Source organism: Microtus oregoni, unplaced genomic scaffold, assembly GCF_018167655.1.
Source record: "Microtus oregoni isolate MIOR12 unplaced genomic scaffold, Mior012 000054F_ref0000373, whole genome shotgun sequence".
Taxonomy (NCBI): domain Eukaryota; kingdom Metazoa; phylum Chordata; class Mammalia; order Rodentia; family Cricetidae; genus Microtus; species Microtus oregoni.
In genome coordinates this window covers 6,269,346-6,292,242 of record NW_024543830.1, presented here as the reverse complement: position 1 = coordinate 6,292,242, position 22,897 = coordinate 6,269,346, and the positions used below count along the sequence as shown (strand labels likewise).

The 22,897-nt window shown below is 46.8% G+C and overlaps 1 protein-coding gene across 2 annotated transcripts in view; it reads right to left on the bottom strand.

The window, feature by feature from the left end:
* Positions 1-14,901: 14,901 nt before the first annotated feature.
* Znf697 (zinc finger protein 697) overlaps positions 14,902-22,897 on the bottom strand; it is a 39,994-nt gene continuing 31,998 nt past the window's right edge. For both annotated transcript variants that reach the window (XM_041638241.1, XM_041638242.1), the window contains 2 exons: positions 21,819-22,096; positions 14,902-19,433 (listed from right to left, as the gene is read on the bottom strand). In XM_041638241.1, the coding sequence (XP_041494175.1) occupies positions 17,998-19,433; positions 21,819-22,096 (1,714 nt within the window). In that variant the 3' untranslated portion in view covers positions 14,902-17,997. The remainder of the gene's footprint in view (positions 19,434-21,818; positions 22,097-22,897) is intronic.

Genomic DNA, 22,897 nt, shown 5'->3' with positions numbered 1-22,897 from the left:
TCACAGTGGTTGTCAGTGGGTACCAGCAGAGCCCTGGAACATAGACCCTTCCTCGAGGGAAGAGTCTTGCCTCCCTTCGTCTCCCTCTTTCTTACCCTTTTTACCAACTGTATGAGGGCCCCTTTAGAACCAAGACAAGCCTTAAGAGGTACCTGGGAGGGTGTGAGCACTGTGACAAATGGCCATGGGCATCAGAGATGATCTGAGAGTCTCTTTCTATTGGATTCTCTCAAATGTACTTCCTCCTGAGCCTATAATGAAGATCTACAATCCTTACCTCTAAATGTAACTGCCTCTCCTTATCTTCCATTTCCCCATCTCCCATTCCCATATCCTCCTATTGCCTTAGCATCTTCCTCCCATGCCCACATCCTTCTATTGCCTTAGCATCTTTCTCCTGTGCCCACATCCTTCTATTGCCTTAGCTTCTTCCTCCCATGCCCACATCCTTCTATTGCCTTAGCATCTTCCTCCCATGCCCACATCCTTCTGTTGCCTTAGCATCTTTCTCCTGTGCCCACATCCTTCTATTGCCTTAGCACCTTTCTTTCCCCCGCTCTCTCCTTCTCATCTCTCAGTTTCCTTGAGTATAGGAACCCAGTCAAAACAGGTTTGAGGTCTTACAGGAGAACTGAGTAAGTCGCTGACTACAGAACCTGCAGTTCAAAAAGGCCCTGTCTGCCTTTGTTTACAAGCTACCCAAGCAGCATGGAGATCCGATCTGGGCACCAGGAGAGCCATCATTGGGGTGAGTGCGGCAGCAGCCCGGAACAGGGAACTCAGAGGTTCCTCATCCCTCCTACACTTCCTGGTCATCCTGCAGAGGCTATACTGCCCTATACCTCCTCTCTCTTCCTATGCCACCCAGCTTGCATCCAGAACCCTCCTTTCCCCCGTCTGCCACCCTCCCCTCTTCGGCCACATAACATCTCTCAGCTCAGCCTGTTCGGGCGCTGGGACTGAATCCGAATCAGGAGGGCAACCAGGAGGGCGGTAGTTCCTTTGTCTCAATAGCCTGCCTGCAGCAAGCAAGGTAGGCCCTTTGTTTACGAGCTACCCAAGCAGCACAGAGATCTGATCTAGGCACCAGGAGAGCCATCACTGAGGAGTGATATCACTGGGAAGGTACATCAGTGGGCAAGGAGACCTGATCCTGTAAAAGAAGATCCATAGGGGAGCATTCAGAGGAAGAGATGGGCAGGCACTAATGTGAGAATTCACCCAACAATCTGAAAAACAACATGAAACCACCAGAATCCAGCGACCTCACAACAGGAGGACATGAACACCTTAATCAAGAAGAAGTAGAAAAAAATTGACTTTATGAAAGTGATAGAGGTGCTTAAACAGCATGTAAAAAACGCCCTTATAGAAATGGATGAGAAGTATAACAGAAAGTTTGAAGAACTGAATAAATCAGTGAATGCTACCCTAGGAAACCAAGGAAAAACAATCAAACAGATAATGGAAACAGTTCAAGACTTGAAAACTGAAATTGAGGCAAAGAAGAAGACACAAAGAGAGGGCCGGCTGGACATGGAAAATCTAGGTATACGAATAGAGACTACAGAAACAAGCATAACCAGCAGAATACAAGAGATAGAAGAAAGAACTCAGATTCTGAAGTTAACATAGAGAAAATAAACACACTGATCAAAGAAAACAGCAAGTCCAACAAACTCTTATCACAAAGCATTCAGGAAATATGGGACACAATAAATAGACCAAACCTAAGAATAATTGGAATAGAAGAAGGAGAAGAAGTACAGCTCAACAGTCGAGAAAATATATTTAATAAAAGTATAGAAGAAAACTTTCCCAACTTAAAAAAGATATACCTATGAAGGTTCAAGAAGCATACAAAACACCAAATAGGCTGGATCAAAAAAAAAAATACCCTCGCCATATAATAATAAAACACAAAGCATACAGAATAAAAAAAGAATATTAAGAGCCTCAAAGGAAAAAGGCCAAGTTACTTATAAAGGTAAACCTATCAGACTTACACCTGACTTCTCTATGGAAACCATGAAAGCCAGAAGGTCCTGGATAGATGTACTGCAAAAACTAAGAGACCAAGGATGCAAGCCCAGACTACTATACCCAGCCAAGCTTTCATTCATTATAAATGGAGAAAACAAAATTTTCCAGGATAAAAACAAATTTAAACAATACGTAGCCACAAATCCAGCCTTACAGAAAGTAATAGAAGGAAAATCACTAACCAAGGAGTCCACAATGACCACAATAACTCAGACATCTAGAGATCCTTCACCAGCACAACTTAAAGAAGGGAAACACACAAACTCTACTACTAAAAAAGTGACCGGAGTTAACAACCACTGGTCATTAATATCACTTAATGTCAATGGGTTCAACTCACCTATAAAAAGGCACAGGCTAAGAGATTGGATACAAAAACAGGATCCAACATTCTGCTGTTTACAAGAAACACACCTCAACCACAAAGACAGGCACCTACTCAGAGTAAAGGGCTGGGAAAAGGCTTATCAAGCAAATGGACCTAAGAAACAAGCAGGTGTGGCCATACTAATTTCTAACAATGTTGACTTCAAACTTAAATCAATCAGAAGAGATGGAGAGGGACATTTTATACTCATATCAGGAACAATTCATCAAGATGAAGTCTCAATCCAGAATATCTATGCCCCTAATATAAAAGCACCCACATACGTAAAAGAAACATTACTAAAACTCAAGGCAGCCATCAAACCGCACACACTAATAGTAGGACACTTCAACACTCCTCTCTCACCAATGGACAGGTCAATCAGACAGAAACCTAACAGAGAAATTAGAGAATTAATAGAGATAATAAATCAATTAGACTTAACAGACATCTATAGAACATTCCACCCAAATAGGAAAGAATATACCTTCTTCTCTGCAACTCGTGGAACCTTCTCAAAAATTGACCACATACTCGGTAACAAAGCAAACTTCCAGAGTTACAAAAAAAAATTAGTGACCACCTGTGTCTTATCAGATCACCATGGATTAAATTTGGAATGCAACAACAATGCTACCCCCAGAAAGCCGACAAACTCATGAAAACTGAACAGTCAACTACTGAACCACACCTGGGTCAAGGAAGAAATTAAGAAAGAAATTAAAGTCTTCCTTGAATTCAATGCAAATAAAGAAACAACATACTCAAACTTATGGGACACTATGAAAGCAGTCCTAAGAGGAAAGTTCATAGCACTAAGTGCCCACTTAAAGAAAACAGAGAAAGCACACATTGGAGACTTAACAGCCCACCTGAAAGCTCTAGAAAAAAAGAACAAACTCACCTAGGAGGAGTAGAAGACTGGAAATAATCAAACTGAGGGCTGAAACCAACAAAATAGAAACACAGAAAACAATCCAAAGAATCAATGAAACAAAAAGCTGGTTCCTGGAGAAAATAAACAAGATTGATAAACCCCTATCCAAACTAATCAAACGGCAGAGAGAGAATATGCAAATTAATAAGATCAGAAATGAAAAGGGGGACATAACCACAGTCACAGAGGAAATTCAGAGAATCATTAGATATTACTAAAAAAGCCTGTATGCCACAAAACTGGAAAATGTAAAAGAAATGGACACTTTTTTAGATAAATACCATATAACAAAGTTAAATCAGGAACAGGTTAACAATCTAAATAGACCTGTTAGTCGCGAAGAATTAGAAGTTGTTATCAAAAACCTCCCTACCAAAAAAAGCCCAGGACCAGATGGTTTCAATGCAGAATTCTAACAGAACTTCAAAGAAAACCTAATACCTATACTCCTTAATGTATATTTCTATATTTCACAATATAGAAACAGAAGAGTCATTACCAAATTCCTTTTATGAAGCTACAGTTACTCTGATACCAAAACCACACAAAGACTCAACCAGGAAAGAGAATTACAGGCCAATCTCACTCATGAACATCGATGCAAAAATCCTCAACAAAATACTGGCAAACCGAATCCAAGAACACATTAGAAAAATTATCCATTATGATCAAGTAGGCTTCATCCCAGAGATGCAGGGCTGGTTCAACATATGCAAATCTATCAATGTAATTCATCATATAAATAAACTGAAAGAATAAAACCATATGATCATTTCATTAGATGCTGAAAAAGCATTCGACAAAATTCAACACACCTTTATGATAAAAGTATTGGAGAGATTAGGGATACAAGGGTAATACCTAAATATAATAAAAGCTATATACAGTAAGCCGACAGTTAACATCAAATTAAACGGAGAGAAACTCAAAGCCATCCCATTAAACTCAGGAACACGACAAGGCTGTCCACTCTCTCCATACCTCTTCAATATAGTGCTTGAATTTCTAGCAATAGCAATAAGAAAACATAATGGGATCAAGGGGATTCGAATTGGAAAGGAAGAAGTTAAGCTTTCGTTGTTTGCAGATGATATGATAGTGTACATAAGCGACCCACAAAACTACACCAAAGAACTTTCACAACTGGTAAACACCTTTAGTGTGGCAGGATACAAAATCAACTCCAAAAAATCAGTCGCCCTCTTATACACAAAGGATATGGAAGCAGAGAGGGAAATCAGAGAAGCGTCACCTTTCATGATAGCCACAAACAGCATAAAATATCTTGGGGTAACTCTAACCAAAAAAGTGAAAGATCTATTTGACAAGAACTTTAAGGCATTGAAGAAAGAAATTGAAGAGGATACCAGAAAATGGAAGGACCTCCCTTGCTCTTGGATTGGGAGGATCAACATAGTAAAAATGGCAACTCTACCAAAGGCAATTTATAGATTCAATGCAATCCCCATCAAGGTCCCATCAAAATTCTTCACAGATCTTGAGAGGACAATAATCAACTTTATATGGAAAAACAAAAAACCCAGGATAGCCAAAACAATCCTATACAATAAAGGATCTTCTGGAGGCATTACCATCCCTGACTTCAAACTCAATTACAGAGCTACAGTAATGAAAACAGTGTGGTACTGGCATAGAAACAGAGAAGTCGACCAATGGAATCGTATAGAAGACCCGAATTTTAACCCACAAACCTATGATCACCTCATTTTCGATAAAGGAGCTAAAAGTATACAATGGAAGAAAGAGAGCATCTTCAACAAATGGTGCTGGCACAACTGGATGTCAACCTGTAGAAGAATGAAAATAGACCCATATCTATCACCATGCACAAAACTCAATCCAAATGGATTAAAGACCTCAATATCAGTCCGAACTCACTGAACCTGATAGAAGAGAAAGTGGGAAGTACTCTACAACAGGTGGGCACAGGAGATCGCTTCCTATGTATAACCCCAGCAGCACAGACATTAAGGGCAACATTGAAAAAATGGGACCTCCTGAAACTGAGAAGTTTCTGTAAAGCAAAGGGCACTGTCACTAAGACAAAAAGGCAACCTACTGACTGGGAGAAGATCTTCACCAACCCCGCAACAGACAAAGGTCTGATCTCCAAAATATATAGAGAACTCAAGAAAATAGACTTTAAAATGCTAATTAACCCAATTAAAAAATGGGGCACTGAACTGAACAGAGAATTCTCAACAGAAGAACTTCAAATGGCCAAAAGACACTTAAGGTCATGCTCAACCTCCTTAGCGATCAGGGAAATGCAAATCAAGACAACTTTGAGATATCATCTTACACCTGCCAGAATGGCTAAAATAAAAAACACCAATGATAGTCTTTGTTGGAGAGGTTGTGGAGGAAGGGGTACCCTCATCCATTGCTGGTGGGAATGCAATCTTGTGCATCCACTTTGGAAATCAGTGTTTCGGTTTCTCAGGAAATTTGGGATCCACCTACCCCTGAACCCAGCATTACCACTCTTGGGAATATACCCAAGAGATGCTCTATCATATGACAAAAGCATTTGTTCAACTATGTTCATAGCAGTATTATTTGTAATAGCCAGAACCTGGAAACAACCTAGATGCCCTTCAATGGAAGAATTGATGAAGAAAGTGTGGAATATATACACATTAGATTACTACACTGCGGTAAAAAACAATGACTTCTCGAATTTTGCATGCAAATAGATGGAAATAGAAAACACTATCCTGAGTGAAGTAACCCAGACCCAAAAAGATGTACATGGGATGTACTCACTCATAATTGGTTTCTAGCCATAAATAAGGGTCACGGAGTCTACAATTGGTGAACCTAAAGAAGCTAAGTAAGAAGGTGAACCCAAGGAAAAACATATAGTGATCCTCTTGGCTATGGGAAGTAGACAAAATTGTCGGGGAGAAAATTGGGATCTTGGGGGTGGGTTGGGATGGGGGTAAGGGGAGATGGGCAGAGAAAAGTGAGAAGGGGAGGATGGGGGGAACTTGGAGAAACAGGATGATTGGGATAAAGGAAGGTTGGATAGGGGAGCACGGAAGCACAATTCTTAGTTAAGGGAGCCACCTTAGGGTTGGCAAGAGACTTGAACCTAGAGTGGCTCCCAGGAGCCCAAGGCGATGTCCCCAGTTAGTTCCTTGGGCAGCTGAGGATAGGGAACCTGAAATGACCCTAGCCTATAGCAATACTGACGAATATCTTGCATATCACCATAGAACCTTCATCTGGTGATGGATGGAGATAGAGACAGAGACCCACACTGGAGCACTGGACTAAGCTCTCAAGGTCCCAATGAGGAGCAGAAGGAGGGAGAAGATGAGCAATGAAATCAGGACCACGAGGGGTGCACCCACCCACTGAGACAGCGGGGCTGATCTGTTGGTAGCTCACCAAGGCCAGCTGGACTGTGACTGAAAAAGCATGGGATAAAACCAGACTCTCTGAACATGGCGAATAATGAGGGCTGATGAGAAGCCAAGGACAATGGCACAGGGTTTTGATCCTACTTCATGTTCTGGCTTTGTGGTAGCCTAGTCAGTTTGGATGTTCACCTTCCTAGACATGGACGGAGGGGGGAGGACCTTGGACTTTCCACAGGGCAGGGAACCCCGACTGCTCTTTGGACTGGAGAGGGAGGGGGGAGGATTAGAGGGAGGGGAGAGGGGTGGGAGGAGGGGATGGGAAATGGGAGGCTGGGAGGAGGCGAAAACATTTTTTTCCTTTTCTCAATAAAACAAACAAACAAACAAAAAAAAAGGCCCTGTCTGCTCAGCCAGATACCATCAAACTAAAGGAGCTGTGAAGACACAGTATAGAGGGAATAAAACTGTCTCTCATCACAACTGGGTATTAACTTTTCTGCCATTTGGTTTCACAGACAACACTAAAGTCTCACCCAACATCAAAACTTTTTTCTCACCCCGCATTAATTAATGTACATAGGAAGCCATTGGCTGGGACTGAGCTCCTCCTGTGCTAGGATCAGGAGACAAAACCACGCTGAAGTTCCTTACAGCAAACCAAACCTAAGAGTGTTTTCCTGACCACTAACATATCAGGAGACAGCATCATTTGTCCACTTTGTCTCACGTGTACAAAGAGGATCATCTGGAAGTGTACGCTCTTCCTTAGTCATCTAGTTCTGTTTTCTTTGCCCTGCCTGGCCAAGAGACCCCTCGGTTTAGCTCCCTGGACGATGTCCTATGGTATAAAAGGAACATAAATCCCAAGGAAGATTTCTTTCTAACCACAGTTGGTTATATGATTATGTGTTGACTTCTGCATCCATAAATTCCTTGAGCTGGACAGTCACTAAGGATATGGCCCCAGCAGCCACTGTCTAGAAGGAAGGGGGAAATGCTCTACCTGCAATGACACAAGGGAAAACTCTCACTGGGCATTCAGGTTGGGGCGCACACACCCCAGGCAGCTTGCACAGAGTGAGTGTCCATCAACCCTGGGTAAACTGAACACCTTCCATAAGCAGGTTCTATTAGCTCAGAAGGAAGTGATTCTGGTGGGGTATGGGAAAGGATCTTCAATCTTGATTTCAGCCTATTGAAATCCCTCACTGAATCCACCGGACTGAGGGGAAAACAGTCTCCCAAGGTCACCAGGGTGGCTGGAAAGAAAGGAAACTGGTTTGTGTATCTAGCCTGACAACCATAAGGCCTTAGAATGCTTTGGATAACAAAGACCTCCTTACCTACTCAATCTAAACAGAGTGGTATTTAAAGGCCTTCGCAAGGGGGCCATGTACTGCATGCAAACTACCACAAGGAGGCAGTAAAGGCTCAAAAAAAAACCGGCACCTGCCCCAGCCTGTGAGCCCCCTTCCCTTTTCCCCTGGATTAAGCAGTCTGTGGTCATGGAATAAGAGAAGCACAGGGCAGAGCTCCCCCACGGGTTTAAGTGTGGTGTGCATATGACTGAAGGAATGGAAATGAGTAGAAAGTGTCCAGGAAAGCTTCAGGAGACAGGTGGGACTTGGAAAGGCGAGTCAGGTGGATCCGTGCAGGGTGGACAGCCCAAGAGCTGGTGCAGAGGAGGCGTGTTCAAGTGGGGGAGGGCCGAGGTGAGTAAAGACATTGGACACCACTGAAGGAGAGTTTGCTGAGAGTCGGGGCGTGTCCCGGGTGCCAGACAGAGTCGGGCACTAGACAAGGGTGGCCTCTGGGGACCCAGCAGAGTGTCCAGTGAATGGTTTGTTTAAAGAGACCATCTGCAGGACAATGGCCAGAGGCAATGCTTGGTCTTAGATCTCGAAGTACTGGAGTCTGAGCGTTGGGAAGCAGAGAACACACAGCTCAAGGAAGAGGGTGGGTGGCCCCTGCTCCCTGGTATGAGTGTGGAGTCCTGTTTCTTAACAAGATGAGGGGAGGCAACAGTGACGTAACTGTTTCCCCTTGGTGTGAGTCCCATGCATACACGTCATCAAAACCGGAACCTTCAGAAAACTTGATACAAGCTTTTATTTTAAAGACATGCAATCTGACAGAAAAGAAGTAAGCAAACTAAGAAAAACGTATTTGATGCTGAACCCGGGGCTCTGGCCTCAGTGTTCCATCCCCGATCTAGGCTTATAGTCTAGTAGAGGGATAAAAAACGTGACATTGGGTAGGGGCTCTAGACAGGAAGGGGCTCAGTGTCCCGAGAGTGGTCAAGTGCGAAGGGAGGGCAGTATTCTAGCTGGATGAGGGGAGTAGAAACTGTCAGCTTTAGCAATGGATAATGACGTCAGTGGATAGGCCCAGGCCCCGCTCAATATGCTATGAAAAGCAGTAAGCATTTACGTTCAGCTTTCTGGGGCAGATGAATTTGAAAAGATGAGGGGACACCCAAAGAATCTAATAGTAAGATGGAGGTCTGCAGCATGTGACTGTGGCAAAACGGAATTCAGGTCTAGTGAGGCAAGCCTGGGGCTGAGTGGAGGAGACTCCAGGGAGGAGTAAGTTTCCTCACTGCTAACCCAGGGCACATTTGTCTCAGATACGAACCTGACATCACACAGCCCCCTCTGCTGGTTAGTTATAACCATCGTCTTGACATGACCTGGACTCTCCTGGAACGACAGTCTTTACAAGGAAGTGTGTAGAACAGGTTGACCCCTGTGCATGCCTGTTCTTAATCAAGGTGAGAAGGTGTGGGGGTGAAGAAAGCTACGGGGAGCAGAAGCAGCGGGCCGGCTGCATGGATGCATTTGCACTTCTGTGCTCTTGACTGTGTATGTGACCAAACTCTTAAGTCTCTGCCTTGATTTCGATGGACCATAAGCTGTGACAGTATGCCAAATAAAACTCTCTCCCCTATGCTGCTTCTGGCCAGGGAACTTGTCACAGCAACAGAAGTGACTTCAGCATTTCAGCAAGCCTTCTAAGTCATCATTATGGGAATCGGGGTGCACTGGGGAGCACAGCAGGAAAAAGGGCTCATTCACATGACCTGTAAAAGAGGGGGCATGATAAGGAGAGGAAGGAGGGAGGGAGGAAAGGAGGAAGGGAGGGAGAGGGAGAGAGAGGGAGGGAAGGGGCGACAAAGGGAGGGAGGGAGAGGGAGGGAAGGAGGGACGGAGGGAGGAAGGGAGGGAGGCACAGGAAAGGAGATAGTGACACAGAAGACTTCCATGAGAGCAAATATCAGCTACAAAGTAACGAGAAGGGAAATTTGATAAAGTTCTAAAATAAAATAATACCCATGGCTCTGCTGTGCTATTAAAATTTAAGAAAAAAAAATCAAGGGAAGTCTGACTTTAAAAGTTGACATACCTTAACTCTTCAACTCACAGGAGGGACACCTTCAGGGAAGTAGGAATCAATCCTCTGGAGGGAAGCACTTTGCACAACATTGCCATTGTGAGGAATCCCGCACTCCCGCCTAAGTCAGGGTCTCCATACAGCCCTGGCTCTCCTGGAACTCACCATGTAGACCAGGCTTGTTCGGCTCACAGAGATCCACCTGCCTCTGCCACCTAAGCGCTGCTATTAAAGGTGTGGGCTACCACAGGCTGGAAGTTCTCTCCCTTTTTGACAGTCAAGAATCTCACACAAAAGTAATGAGCCTGGACTAGAGACAGTTTTCTGAGGCCTGAGAGGTGGTGGAAAGGGGAGCAGAATGTAAAGAGAACGCCCACTCTCCCCAAAGGCAGGGGACCCTGGGTTTCTGAAGACTCAGCCAAGGACCTGCTCTGCAGCCCTAAGGCTCCCTGTCAGCGACAAGCACCCTGGCTCCTCAGCTGTGGATACAAGGACCTACACCAGCGGTCCAAACGCTGCCAGCATGATTGCCGGGGCCTGCGGGAGCCTGAGGGCTGGGGCCTGATGGCATCCTGGCATGGGCACCAGCCACGAAGGCAGAAGCCTCTAAAGCACTTGGTTTTGTACTTGCCAGAGTCTGGAAGTCATTGTGTAATTATTAGAACACCTCCTAGTGCTCTGGGCATGGGACTGGTGTGCAGGGCCCTGTGCTTGGCTGAAGAGTCTATACGGGGGGGCCCCAGACTTAACTTTATATTCAGTGGCCAAAATGTGCCACTAATGCCGACTGTGATCAACTTTCTTCCAGCCTGACACAATGGACTCCTCAAGTCCCCACTTATCAATGAGGACACGGAGGCTTTCGAGCTGAAGGGACTGGTGCAAGCCTCCTCAGGGGTGGTGGTGTCAATGAAAATGGCTCCCATATGCTCACAGGGAGTGGCTCTAGTGGGAGGTGTGCCCTTGTGGGAGGAAGTGTGTCACTGGGGGTGGGCCGTGAGGTTTCAAATGTTCGAGGCAGCCCAGAGTCTTTTCCTGCTGCCTGCTGATCCAGTGTAGCTCTCTCAGTTCCTTCTCCAGCACCATGTCTACCATGCTTCCCACCATGATGACAGTGAACTAAACCTCTGGACTGTAAGCAAGCCCAATTAGATGTTTTCTTTCATATGGTTGCTGTAATCATGGTGTCTCTTCACAGCAATAAAACGCTAAGACACCAAATCAGCAGCAGCAGAGTTGGGCTGAACTCCAATTTCCCTACTCATTTGCTAAAGAAAAGGCTAGCATGCTGGGACAAAAGGGGGGAGACTATAGACCTGTGAGCACAGGGCTAGGAGCACACACATCTGGGAAAGAGGATGCAGCCAGAAGCTGAGGGATTACTTCACATTATCCACCTTTACCAACACTGGAACATGCTCGAGATACACCCTACCTCCATCAGGGCTGCTGCAGCCTGAACACATCCCGTTTCTCTATCCACTATCCCTATGGCATCCCCCCCAACCCCTGCTTTGAGCTCCCCTTCCCCCAGGGAGTTGTCAGGCTTCAAGTAGGGTTGCTGCTTTTCTGCTTCTCTCCGCCAGGCACCTGTCACAGGACAGTGTGGTTACTCTCAGTAACTCCTCTGTCAACTTCCTCCTCTGAGGATTCTGGGAGGGCACCACAGGAGCCCTGCCCTGGCAACCCATACTCAGCTAGTTCTCAAACCTATCCCAGAATAATGTGGAAGGGAAGGAGAAAGAACTGGGGGAGGGGGCAGGGTGAACAGGGTGTTTGGAAATGCTTCGGAGGCTGTCCCTGACCCCACCTAGAATGAACGCTGACTTTGCCAGCCCTCAGCTAAGAAAAAAGTAGGCAAGGCCTTGCTTCCCGGAGGCCTCAAAGACACCAGACGATGAAAAAGATGGTTTGCCTGTTCTGCCTCCTCCGAAATGGGGAAGATCCATTTTCTGTTAAGTGCTGAATCTGTAGGTTGGTATGCTGTACGAGAACAAAATGATGTGAGGATATTGTCTGCCACTTCTCCACCCAACTGGCAAATGCTCCTATTAAAAAAGGGCCACCGTGCTCCTCTAAGGACCATGAAGGACCTGGGGCAAGGAGGAGCTCGGGAAAGTCAGCCCATCGCCTGACATGTAGCCTCCTAAGTGGTGGCACTGCCGGCTCAGTCAGCAGGTCATGAGCTCCGGTGTTTCCTGGGTGAGATTAAAGCCTTTGACTGTCAGACACAGAGGGGAAAGCCAATAATGGCTTTCTCCTTATCAAACAGGCTCTTAGAAGGGCCAGAGTCTTGCTCAAGACACCAGCTACTTGTTGGCAAAAAAAAAAAAAAAATCGATCCTGCTCACCCCGATTAATTGATAGCCAGGTTTAAATAATGAAGCCATAAATTTAGTTAAAGCGTGTCTAGTCTAGCCTCAATCCAGCAAACCTGAGAACTCCAAGGTGTGCAGACAAAGTAGCTCTGGCTACTCTAAACTGAAACAACACACCGGGAAACAACACACCAATTTCCTAGTTTCGCTTGTTGTATGGTCTGTAAATTGTTATTGAGGCTGGCCTAAAATTCATGATACTCCAATACCACCAGTTTCCTGAGTGATGGGATCACAAGTATATGCCACCACTTCTCACTGACCCTGCTGCCCTCCGTGAAGAGAGGCTTAGCTGTGGGTTGGGAATACAGTTCAGTTGGAACAATGCTTGTTTAACTTATATAAAATCCTGGGTCCAGTTGCCAGCCATGCATAAAACCGGGTGTGACAGTGTACAGTCGTCATCCCAGTACTTGTGAACCGTAGGCCAGAAGGATGGGAAGTACAAGGTCATCCTTTACGAGGCTCGCCCATGCAAAGCTCTGGGTTTCATTTCGGTTTCCTGAGATGCTTGTAGGACTAATAGCTACTCTGATTAAAGTCAGGCTTGGTGAGAAACATATCTCTCTCCATCTCTTCTTTGCCTGCCTGTGACCCTGGTAGGAGGTCACTGTGAATGTTAAAAGATACGGTAATAAATTCTCAGAATTTTTTCCTCAAGATCTCTCCCTAGGAGCTGCTAAGTACATGTTTTCATGTGGCTAGGCCCAGGCTAGCTAAGGTCATCAGTGTTTCTCAGCCTTGCTAACACTGCAACCCTTTAATCCAGTTCCTCAGGCTGCAGTGACCCCCAACCAGGAAATTATTTTCATCACTACTTCATAACAGTAATTTTGCTACTGTTAGGAATCATAAACACCTGTGTTTTCCAATCAACCCCGTGAAAGGGTCATTCAACCCTCCAAGGGGATCATGACCCACAGATTGAGAACCACTGAGCTAAGGTGAAGACCCTTGGGTATTATCAGTAATCATTTATACAAATTATTGAGAGCCAAGGCAAAAGAAATTCTGTTATGAGATTCAGGAATACATATTATTGTCTCCTCCCTTCTCAATAACTAATTTTCCTTGAATCTTCCATCAAACCACCACCATCCATAGACTGCTAACTCTGGGAACGGAGAGCAGTGATAGGCACGTGAAGACATCCCCCTCCCCCTACAGGCATGCTAGCTTCACTGTGCTGCACTGCATTACTGTGAAGGGTGTGCAAACCATGTGAAGTTCAGTTGGTGATAACCAGTTCTGGGCTGATCCGGGATCCACCAGTGTTCTAGTGCCGGACTCGGCAACTTCATCAATTGTGTAGATGTATAAGCCCAAGCCCTTCGGAGACCAGAAGGCCATGAGTGAATTCCAGACATCCAACACGGAAGTATTTATACTGGTGGGGATTGCCTTGATCTGATTCAAAGTGTGCCCTGGTTCTTTCCTTTGGAATAAGAAAACACGTACCTTATTTTTTTTTATTATACAGGAGCCCAAAGTTGAGAGAGAGGCTTTGGGTATTTTAAAGAACTGGAGATCTCAAAGTGTTTGAATGTTTTAAAGATGGTTGGGCTTTTAAAGTTATACTGTTTTATTTTATGACATTGAGATCTTGGTGACAAAAAAGAGGGAGAATGTTGGCTTCATAGTGGTGTGTTTGGATAAAGAACAAGGGGTCAACTGTGCTGGTTAGACCATACATACATCATCTGCGGAGAGGAAACCGTGACTGAGAAAAAAGGCCTCCACAAGATTGGCCAATGGGCAAGTCTGTGCCGCCTTTTCTTAATAATGATTGATGGTGGGAGGGAGCAACCCACTGTGGTCAGTGCCACCCTAGGGCAGATGGTCCCGAGTCAAAAAGCAATTCAGGACAAGCAGAGCAAGCCACGGGGAGCAAGGTTCCTCCATGGCCTCTGCTTCAGTTCCCACCGCTAGATTCCCACTCTGACCTCTATTCATGACAGACTGCAACAGGAAAAAGTCATGTAAACCATGTCCTCGCCACACTGTTTTTCGTCGTGGTGTTTTATCACAGCCATAGAGAGCAAACTAGGATGTGTGTGTGTGTGTGTGTGCACAAATACATATATGGATTAGAAATTATGAATCAGTGTCCTACTACATAGATCTGGCTGACCTCATACTGGCATTCATTCTGTGGTAGCCTCTTGTCGCCTGTCCATCCTCCACCCCCTGCTAGGCTGTGCCTTTAAAGGGACAACAGTAGATATTTTAGGATTATGGCCCATGTGGTTTCTGTCCCAATTACTCAGCTTTGCACGAAAGTCTCCATAGACAGTTTGTAAGCATGGCTGCATGGGTGTAGCCGCATTCCAGGAACATTCCATGTAGAAGAGTCAAATGTGAGACACATAATAACAAAGAATGACAAAAGACTGATAGGAATTTAATGACAAATATCCCATATTCGTTGCTGGACACCAGGATGCTGTCCAAGGAGCCACCATTAAATAAAACGACCTGCAAACAAGGCGATTCTCACATCCACAAGCACACTCACGCGGAATCGGGTACTCCTTGGATCATTAAATTATTTACTACTTTAACAACAGATAAGAAAGAGCACAGCAGGGAAAAGTGTGCACAGACTTCAGAACACAACTCAGATTGTCTATGGACATAGTTTTTTTTTTAATTTTTACTTTTCACATATATACAGCCTCTAGACTTATCTTCTTTCGCCTCAGAACTATGTCATTTAAGCCCAGAAACTACGCTGGGTTTTGCTTAGTGAAGGACAGCAAAGGAAGCCTGCTTTGGGCCAAACTCCCCAGGAAATAAATAGTACAAGAGCCTCCAATATCAATCATGAGTTGGAGGGAGGACTCTTTAACATTTCAAGCATGAACCACGGTCTCCAGGGGATCCTGAAGAAACGCTATTGTTCTAAGATGGAAGACGAGAAAGAACCACCTGGGTGCATGGAATCTCACCTAATGCGGGCATGTTCCCTGAAGAAGTAAGAGAAATAAAGTCACATTTAAACCCACCAATGGCGCAGCACATGGGTGGCTGAACGGCCTCTCCCTGCTAAAGGGTTTGCTCAGCATAGGTACGAACACAGTAGCTGATTCTCTTGCCGTGGCAACAGAAAGAACAGGAACAGGAGAAGCCCAAGGATTTCTACCGCCATGGCTTCACACCAGCTTGCATAGCCACTCCTCAATGAACCCACTCTAAAGTTGCTGATGTGTAACACATTTGATAATGGCTATAAGTCTGTGTAATGGTGATAACAAAAGGCAAAAAAAAAACCCAAAGTGGCTAAAAATATATATGAAGAATCAAAAGTTGGACAAGATTTCATTGGCACACGCTTGAGCGAATTTAAAACAGCCAGAAGAGGTAGATGTGTATTAAAAAATAAAACAAAACAAAACAAAACCAATAAGCTGGTCACAGTGGCACTTGCCTGTAATCCCAGCACTTGGTGGGCAGAGGCAGGTAGACCTCTGTGAGTTTGAGGCAAGACTGGTCTACATAGTGAGTTCCAGGATAGCCAGAACTATGTAGAGAGACCCTGTCTCGAAAGAAAGAAAGAAATTAAAAATTACTTACAAATTGCCTGTATTAAGTGGTCTCATTCACTTTGCATTCAGACTACAAGAGTCAGAATAAAGAATGGGCACAGACTGCACATGTAACTCTTCACTCAAAGAGGACCGGAGAGAGCTCACGTTTTATATAAAAATAAAAATAAAATAAAAACTCTCCCTAGTGTGAGTATCTCTGAACAATAAAAAGATTCAGTGGACATGATCAGCAGGCAATATACAAGCCCGGATGTTCTCCAGATTGTTCTTAGAATGATAGAAAACATGCTTCCCTATAGCCCCCTACAGTAAAGAAGATCATTACTAAAACACAAATGATCAAGTAGAAATCACTAGCATTCACAGAATCTTCACTAAAACTGTAAAAACAATCTTCTAGTTTTCCCCCTTCAACTGTGTCCAACAGTTGGAGGCTCCATGAACAGTCTAGGGTAATAAGTTTCAGTGACGGTAACTTCACCGCCTGCCACAACACTGACTTCTACAGGCTAATCTAGGGGAGGGGTTTTCAGTGTAACCAAAATCTATACAAGTCATCTGCCTACAGCTCCCTACTAGAAATAGAGCCTAGTGAGGACACTGGAATCGGGCGACAAAGGCCAGCTTTGTCAATAAGGACATCTTTGGTCCTTTTAGGCTTTTATGTCTCCCATCAAGCACGAAAATGCTCAGTGTTCTTGCTGTATTATATAAATCAGAGAACGTAACTCAGCCTAGCAACCGAGCTGAAGAACACAAAAGGTCAGGCTCCACCATCCATGGTCCTCAGCCTTCCTTCAGGAGGCTCGCCACACTCCGACCCCAGATTTTCCCAAGCCAGAGTTTGTAATACTGATTGACCTCCTGAGCATGTGAGAAACACTAGCAATCCTTAGAAAGCCTAAAACACTTTGTAAATACGAAAGTGCTGTTTTGGCAACTGTGTAACTAGAAAACATTCGTTTGTGCTATTTGGCCATGTTGCATTCCCACCTCTCCCTGTCTCTCCCCTCCACGTGTAAATCCGTGCCTCTCATATGTGGAGGGAAAAGGGGACACCCCTGTCTGGACTGGATCCCTCATTAACTTGTGAGGGAAGTTGGGGTTCATGGGGTCACACACATGCAAATGAAGGCATCCCAGCCTGTGAACTCAGCATTCTTGCATTTCCACATGAAGCCAGTAAAACTGAGCTGGCTGCCTTTTGTGAACAGGTTTCTCAGGCAGCTGTTGATGGTCTTCATGTACCAAGCCGGACTAAGACGGGCCAAGTCCTGCCTTACACGGGGGTCAGGGTCATCCATCCCACCTAGGCAACCCTGAATCAACATGAAGAAGCAAGTGCAGGATTTCCTAACAAATCTGGGAACCAGTTGCTAGTGGATGTCTAAACCCAAGGTTGCTTACTGAAGTAACTGTGCAGTTTTTCTGCTCAATTTTCCCTGGATGTCTCAAAATAGCAGCTAACTGTGGCTCACAGGGAAGGAAGTGGATACTAAGCACCCTCTTCTGTAGCGATGAGAAGGATCTGACTAAAGCTGAGAGGAGGGGTGTCACAGGCTTATTCCTACCCGCGTATTTTTGTATCCCCATAACTCTAAACCTCTCCCGGTTCCCACAAACACGGCAGTTCAACCCTCTCTACCCAGTCCCAAATCCCCTTCCTCGGGGATCCTCCAAGCGTCTGTTCACCCAAGCTTTTCATTCCTTACAGTGAGTATTTAAGTAAGCCATCAACTCAAGCACATCTCCTAAGAGTTACTTCGATGGAGGAGGTAGGCACCTCGAAATAATAACTCTTATTAACCATTCCCTGGGGGAGGGGAGCAAACATTAAAAAGCTCTCCCAGACACTCTTAGGCTGTCTCTCCCACTCCTTCCCCCACATCTGCAGGATCAGTAACCTAGCCATCTACTCCCAGTGTTGGGACTCGTTGGGAAAACCGCCCTAGCACAGGTGCAACTTCTGGTGCTGCGCAAGGTGCGTCTTGTAGCGGAAGCCCTTGCCGCAACCCGCGCACTTGTGAGGCTTGTTGCCGGTGTGGATGCGCCGGTGGCGGATGAGGTGGGAGCTCTGGATGAAGCTCTTGCCGCACTCGATGCATGTGTAGGGCTTCTCGCCCGTGTGCGTGCGCTGGTGCTGCGTGAGCGTGGAGAAGTCGCTGAAGCGCTTCTCGCACTGGCTGCAGCGGAAGGGCTTCTCGCCGGTGTGCACGCGCAGGTGGTTGACGAGGTGCGAGTTGCGGCCGAAGCCCTTGCCGCACTCGCGGCACACGTAGGGCCGCTCGCCCGAGTGCGTGCGCTTGTGCGTGAAGAGGTGCGAGCTCACGCTGAAGGTCTCGCCGCACTCGGAGCACATGTAGGGCTTCTCGCCCGTGTGCACGCGCTGGTGCTTCACCAGGTCCGAGCGCCAGCTGAAGCGCTTGCCGCACTCGCCGCAGCCGTGCGGCTTCTCGCCCGTGTGGATGCGCTGGTGGTTGGCGAGGTGCGAGCGGCGCACGAAGCCTTTGCCGCACTCCCCGCACGCGAAGGGCCGCAGCGCCGCCGCCGAGCCAGCCCCGCTGGCCGCCGCGTGCGCCCGCCGGTGGCTGAGCAAGTGTGAGCTCAGGCTGAAGGCTTCGCCGCACTCCGGGCACGGGTAGGGCTTCTCGCCCGTGTGCAGGCGCCGGTGCTTGAGCAGGTCGGCCCGCCAGCTGAAGCTCTTGCCGCAGTCGGCACACAGGTTGGGCCGCTCGCCCGTGTGCAGCCGCAGGTGGTTGGTTAGGTAGGTGTTGCGGCTGAAGCCTTTGCCGCACTCGCCGCAGCGGAAGGGCTTCTCGCGAGGGGGCCGGGCCAGCGCGGACCCCGTCCCGAAGTCGCCGGCCACGCCCATGCCCATCATCCCCACCACCCCACCGCAATCGGCAGCCAAGCCGAAGGGCTCCAGGCTGGCCACCGCTGCTGCCTCTGCCAGACGGTGGATGCGCTGGTGCTGCAGGAAGGCGGCGCCCGGGCTGAAACTCTCCCCGCAGTCTGGGCAGATAGTGGGCGCGTCCATGATGCTGGCCATCAGGCTGTCGAGTTCCCCGAGGTCCATGGCCATGGGGTGATGGAGCCGGTGGAAACGGCGGTGGGCAGGTTTGTCACCTCGGTGTCGACCCCCCAGGGAGAGGTGACGCCTCCAGGGAAGCACTGGAGGAGGTAACTGCTCATCTTCCTCCATCAGCCTGTTCTCCCCAGCGCTTTCCTCCTCTTCCTCTTCTTCCTCCTCCTCCTCTCCCCGGGGACTCCGGGATATACTGTCAGATTCTGACAGGCCTGGGAACAGTGTCATGTCAGGCACACCAGGCTGGTCGTCTTCTTCCTCACGGAGGACAGCCCCTTCTTCCTCACTCAGCAGCCCCTCTGCAACAGACAAGTTGGCAGTTGGGGTCAACTAGACCTAGTGTACAAAGGTATTCTAGGAGAACTGCCCTTCAAAGATTGGGAGCCAATGGAGTAATAATGCTCCTCCCCGGTACTCTCAAACACCGTCGCCCCAGTTCCCCAGCCTCCTTACACTTCAGTCTCTTTCCCAGGAGTCTCCTCCAGGTAAGAACTAAAGGACAGTGAACTCTGCAGGACCGTCAGCCAGTCTTTGGGCAGTCCCCACCTACTATATACCCTAGGATCTGCTTAGCTGGGTCACTGAAGTCTGCAGATGGTCAGGTAAGATGGGGACTCAGGAGATAAAGTTCTGTCTCCAGAAAAGGAAGAAAAATAATTGTATTTGAGGGGCTGGAGAGATAGATGGATCAGAGGTTAAGAGCATTGCCTGCTCTTCCAAAGGTCCTGAGTTCAATTCCCAGCAACTACATGGTGGCTCACAACCATCTGTAATGAGGTCTGGTGCCCTCTTCTGGCCTACAGGCATACACACAGACAGAATATTGTATACATAAAAAATAAATAAATTTAAAAAAATAAATAAATAATTGTATTTGCTCAACCATACTTCGTAAAGCTAGAGCCTCAAAACACAAGTCATGGAAAGTAAAAGAGAATACTTGGAAGCTTCTACAAGGCCCAGAACTGGTTTTCAAACAAAACCAAAACCATTTGGTCAACCCGGAACAGCTTGAGAGCATGTCCAACCTTTGACACTGCAACCCTGTGCTGCAGTCTACGAAAGTCTGTGCTCAAGAAGCAAACAGTACGTAAGTCTTAGGAGAACAAAAATCAGGAACGAATATCTCCAACGTGCTGGTCAAGCATGAGGACCTGACTGATTTTAATAGTCGTCTCTCAAAAGCCAAATGGGGAGGCACGGTGCTCGAAATTCTAGTGTACAGGCAAGACAGGCAGATCTCCCTGGGGCTTGCTGGCCAGAGACTCCCAATCGCAAAATTCAAGTTAGATGATTCCTAAGGAATGATGCCTGAGTTTGACCTCTGTGACCTCTGGCTGATACATGTAACAGCCCACAGATACACAGACACACACATACACAGTCTTGAGTTTTAACAACATTTACAATTTTATGTTGGGTAGCATTCACAGCTGTCCTCAGTAGTAGGTTAGTCACACCTATGAGCCTTGGGAGATGGAGAAGGGATGACAGACAGCCCAGAACTGGTAAGACCAAACTATAAACTGGTAGAGAATATACACCTGTCAGACTCTGGCTGCTTCCTCCTCCAGCAGAGGGCACTTGAAGAAGTTACTGGAAAGTGAAGGCCACATGCTCATGTGCACTGTAGAGGAGGGCAGCAGGGGTCTGGGACTGTGCCACAGGGAAAGGGCTGTAACCACACAGCCCTGGGCCATAGAGAGAGGGCTGTAACCACACAGCCCTGGGCCATAGAGAGAGGGCTGTAACCACACAGCCTTGGGCCATAGGGAGAGGGCTGTAACCACACAGCCCTGGGCCATAGGGAGAGGGCTGTAACCACACAGCCCTGGGCCATAGGGAGAGGGCTGTGTGTCATCTCTTTTCGGGCCCTGCTGTAACCCTGAGCAGGACAAAGCAACCAATGTCCAAAGGCAGAAACAAGGAAGAGACCAGAGACCCAGCATTTGCTTTCAGGTCAGAAATAACAAGGGAGGCAACCAGGAACTTAGGCACTTGGGTAACCAGCCTCACAAACACAGGTAGGTCACTTAACCAGTAAATTTGCTTCTCTAGAAAGGAAAATGAGTATTTAACTAGAAATATCATTATACTTTGCCCAGCACCATGCTAAGTCACTTTTGAAATTTTTCAAAAAATAGTTATTCATCTATTATGTGTGTATGTGAGTCTGTGTGTACCAGTCTTCTGGTGCCTGCAGAGATCAGAAGAAGGCACTGGATCTCCCAGAACTGATCCGGGTGGTTGTGAGCTGATTAATATGGGTGTTTAGAACCAAACTCAGGTCTCCTGCAAGTAAGAAGTGCTTTTAACCACTGAGCCAGCTCTCTCAGCTTCCAAGTCACTCTCCCAACATCTCTGAGGTGTGCCCCAATATTGCCTATGATTCCACCGTAGTGTTGTTATAGGTTGTCAGGGCAGCAACATTCATGCGTGACCCTTTACTAATACTTACCAGCGTGGGCTCAGTGGTAGGTGATATTAGAGAAAAAGATGCTCAGAGGACCAACATTAGGAGAGCCAAGTGAGTTGACAATCCTGCTTACTGGTCTCGAGAGAGCCCTCACGCACTCCCCCACCCCCACCCCGTGTGCCAGATCCCTGAGATGCTGGCCCTGGCTGTATGCCAGAGGAACCAAATGTGAAAGTGGCCACTTCCATGGACACTCCAGCCTTCTCACCTGGGCAGACAGTGGACACTATTTCCCTCTCATGTGAGTCCCCTCTGAGATCGTCCTCCTGTGGGTTGGAGCTCATCTCCTGCTCCAGATGGCCCCTCTCTTCTGTGTCCTGTGGATTGGAGCCCGTTCCTCTTTCTTCTGGGTCCGCCTCTCTGTCCTCAGAGTTCTCAAAATCAGAACCCATACCTCTGTCTTCGGAATTCTGGTGTTCATGCACACCCTGATGATCTTCCTGGTCCATCCAGCAAGAAAAGGGCAAAGGAGGTAGCCAGGGTTTCCTGCTCAGACAAAACATGGAGAAAGAAAGGTTACATCAAGCTGGATCCAACCCTTTACTCCGTGTGGTCTTGATTTCCCCATCCAATAAAACAGCTGGAGTTGCAAGCACCAGTAACGAGTCTACTTACTCCCGACCGCATGTACACTTAGGATAAACAACTGTGTGAAGGGGGACATTTGGGTGGTCACATCCTGAGACCACATACCGACATTCACTCACGGGACCAAAACTAGATCAGGTCAATCTGTGAAGTAAATGTCTGGGTGTAAGTTTACACCTCAACACTGAAGTAAGCATTGCTTCTTTTCGCTTTTACTTTATTGCTTTATTTCTGTAGTATGAGGGATTGAACCTGGGACTGCAAGCCCTCCACCACTGAGCTATATCTCCAGCTACTTAGCTGTTATTTTGGAACAAGGTGTTGCTAAGTTACCCAAGCTGGCCTTGAACTCATTCTGTAGGCCCGGGAGGTCTTGAACTTCCCATCCTCTGCGTCAGTCTCCTGAAAGGCTGGGATTCCAGGACTGTGACGTTCCTCTTGTCATTGTTTAAAACCTTCATGCGTATTTAGCTTCCTGACCTGTGCTTGTGGCTTCACCATGAGGAAAGCAAGCTTGAGCTGCCTGCTTGCCGCTGACACATTTGGCACACATGAAATCACCACAGGCCCTCTCCACCTGGGCACACACTGAATGTTTTTGCAACCTCCTTGGTATAAAGGTAAGCAATTCTCTTGCCAAGGATTTGGGGTAGAGAAAGCTATGATGGCATATTAAACCCTAGACCACTCTGGATACTT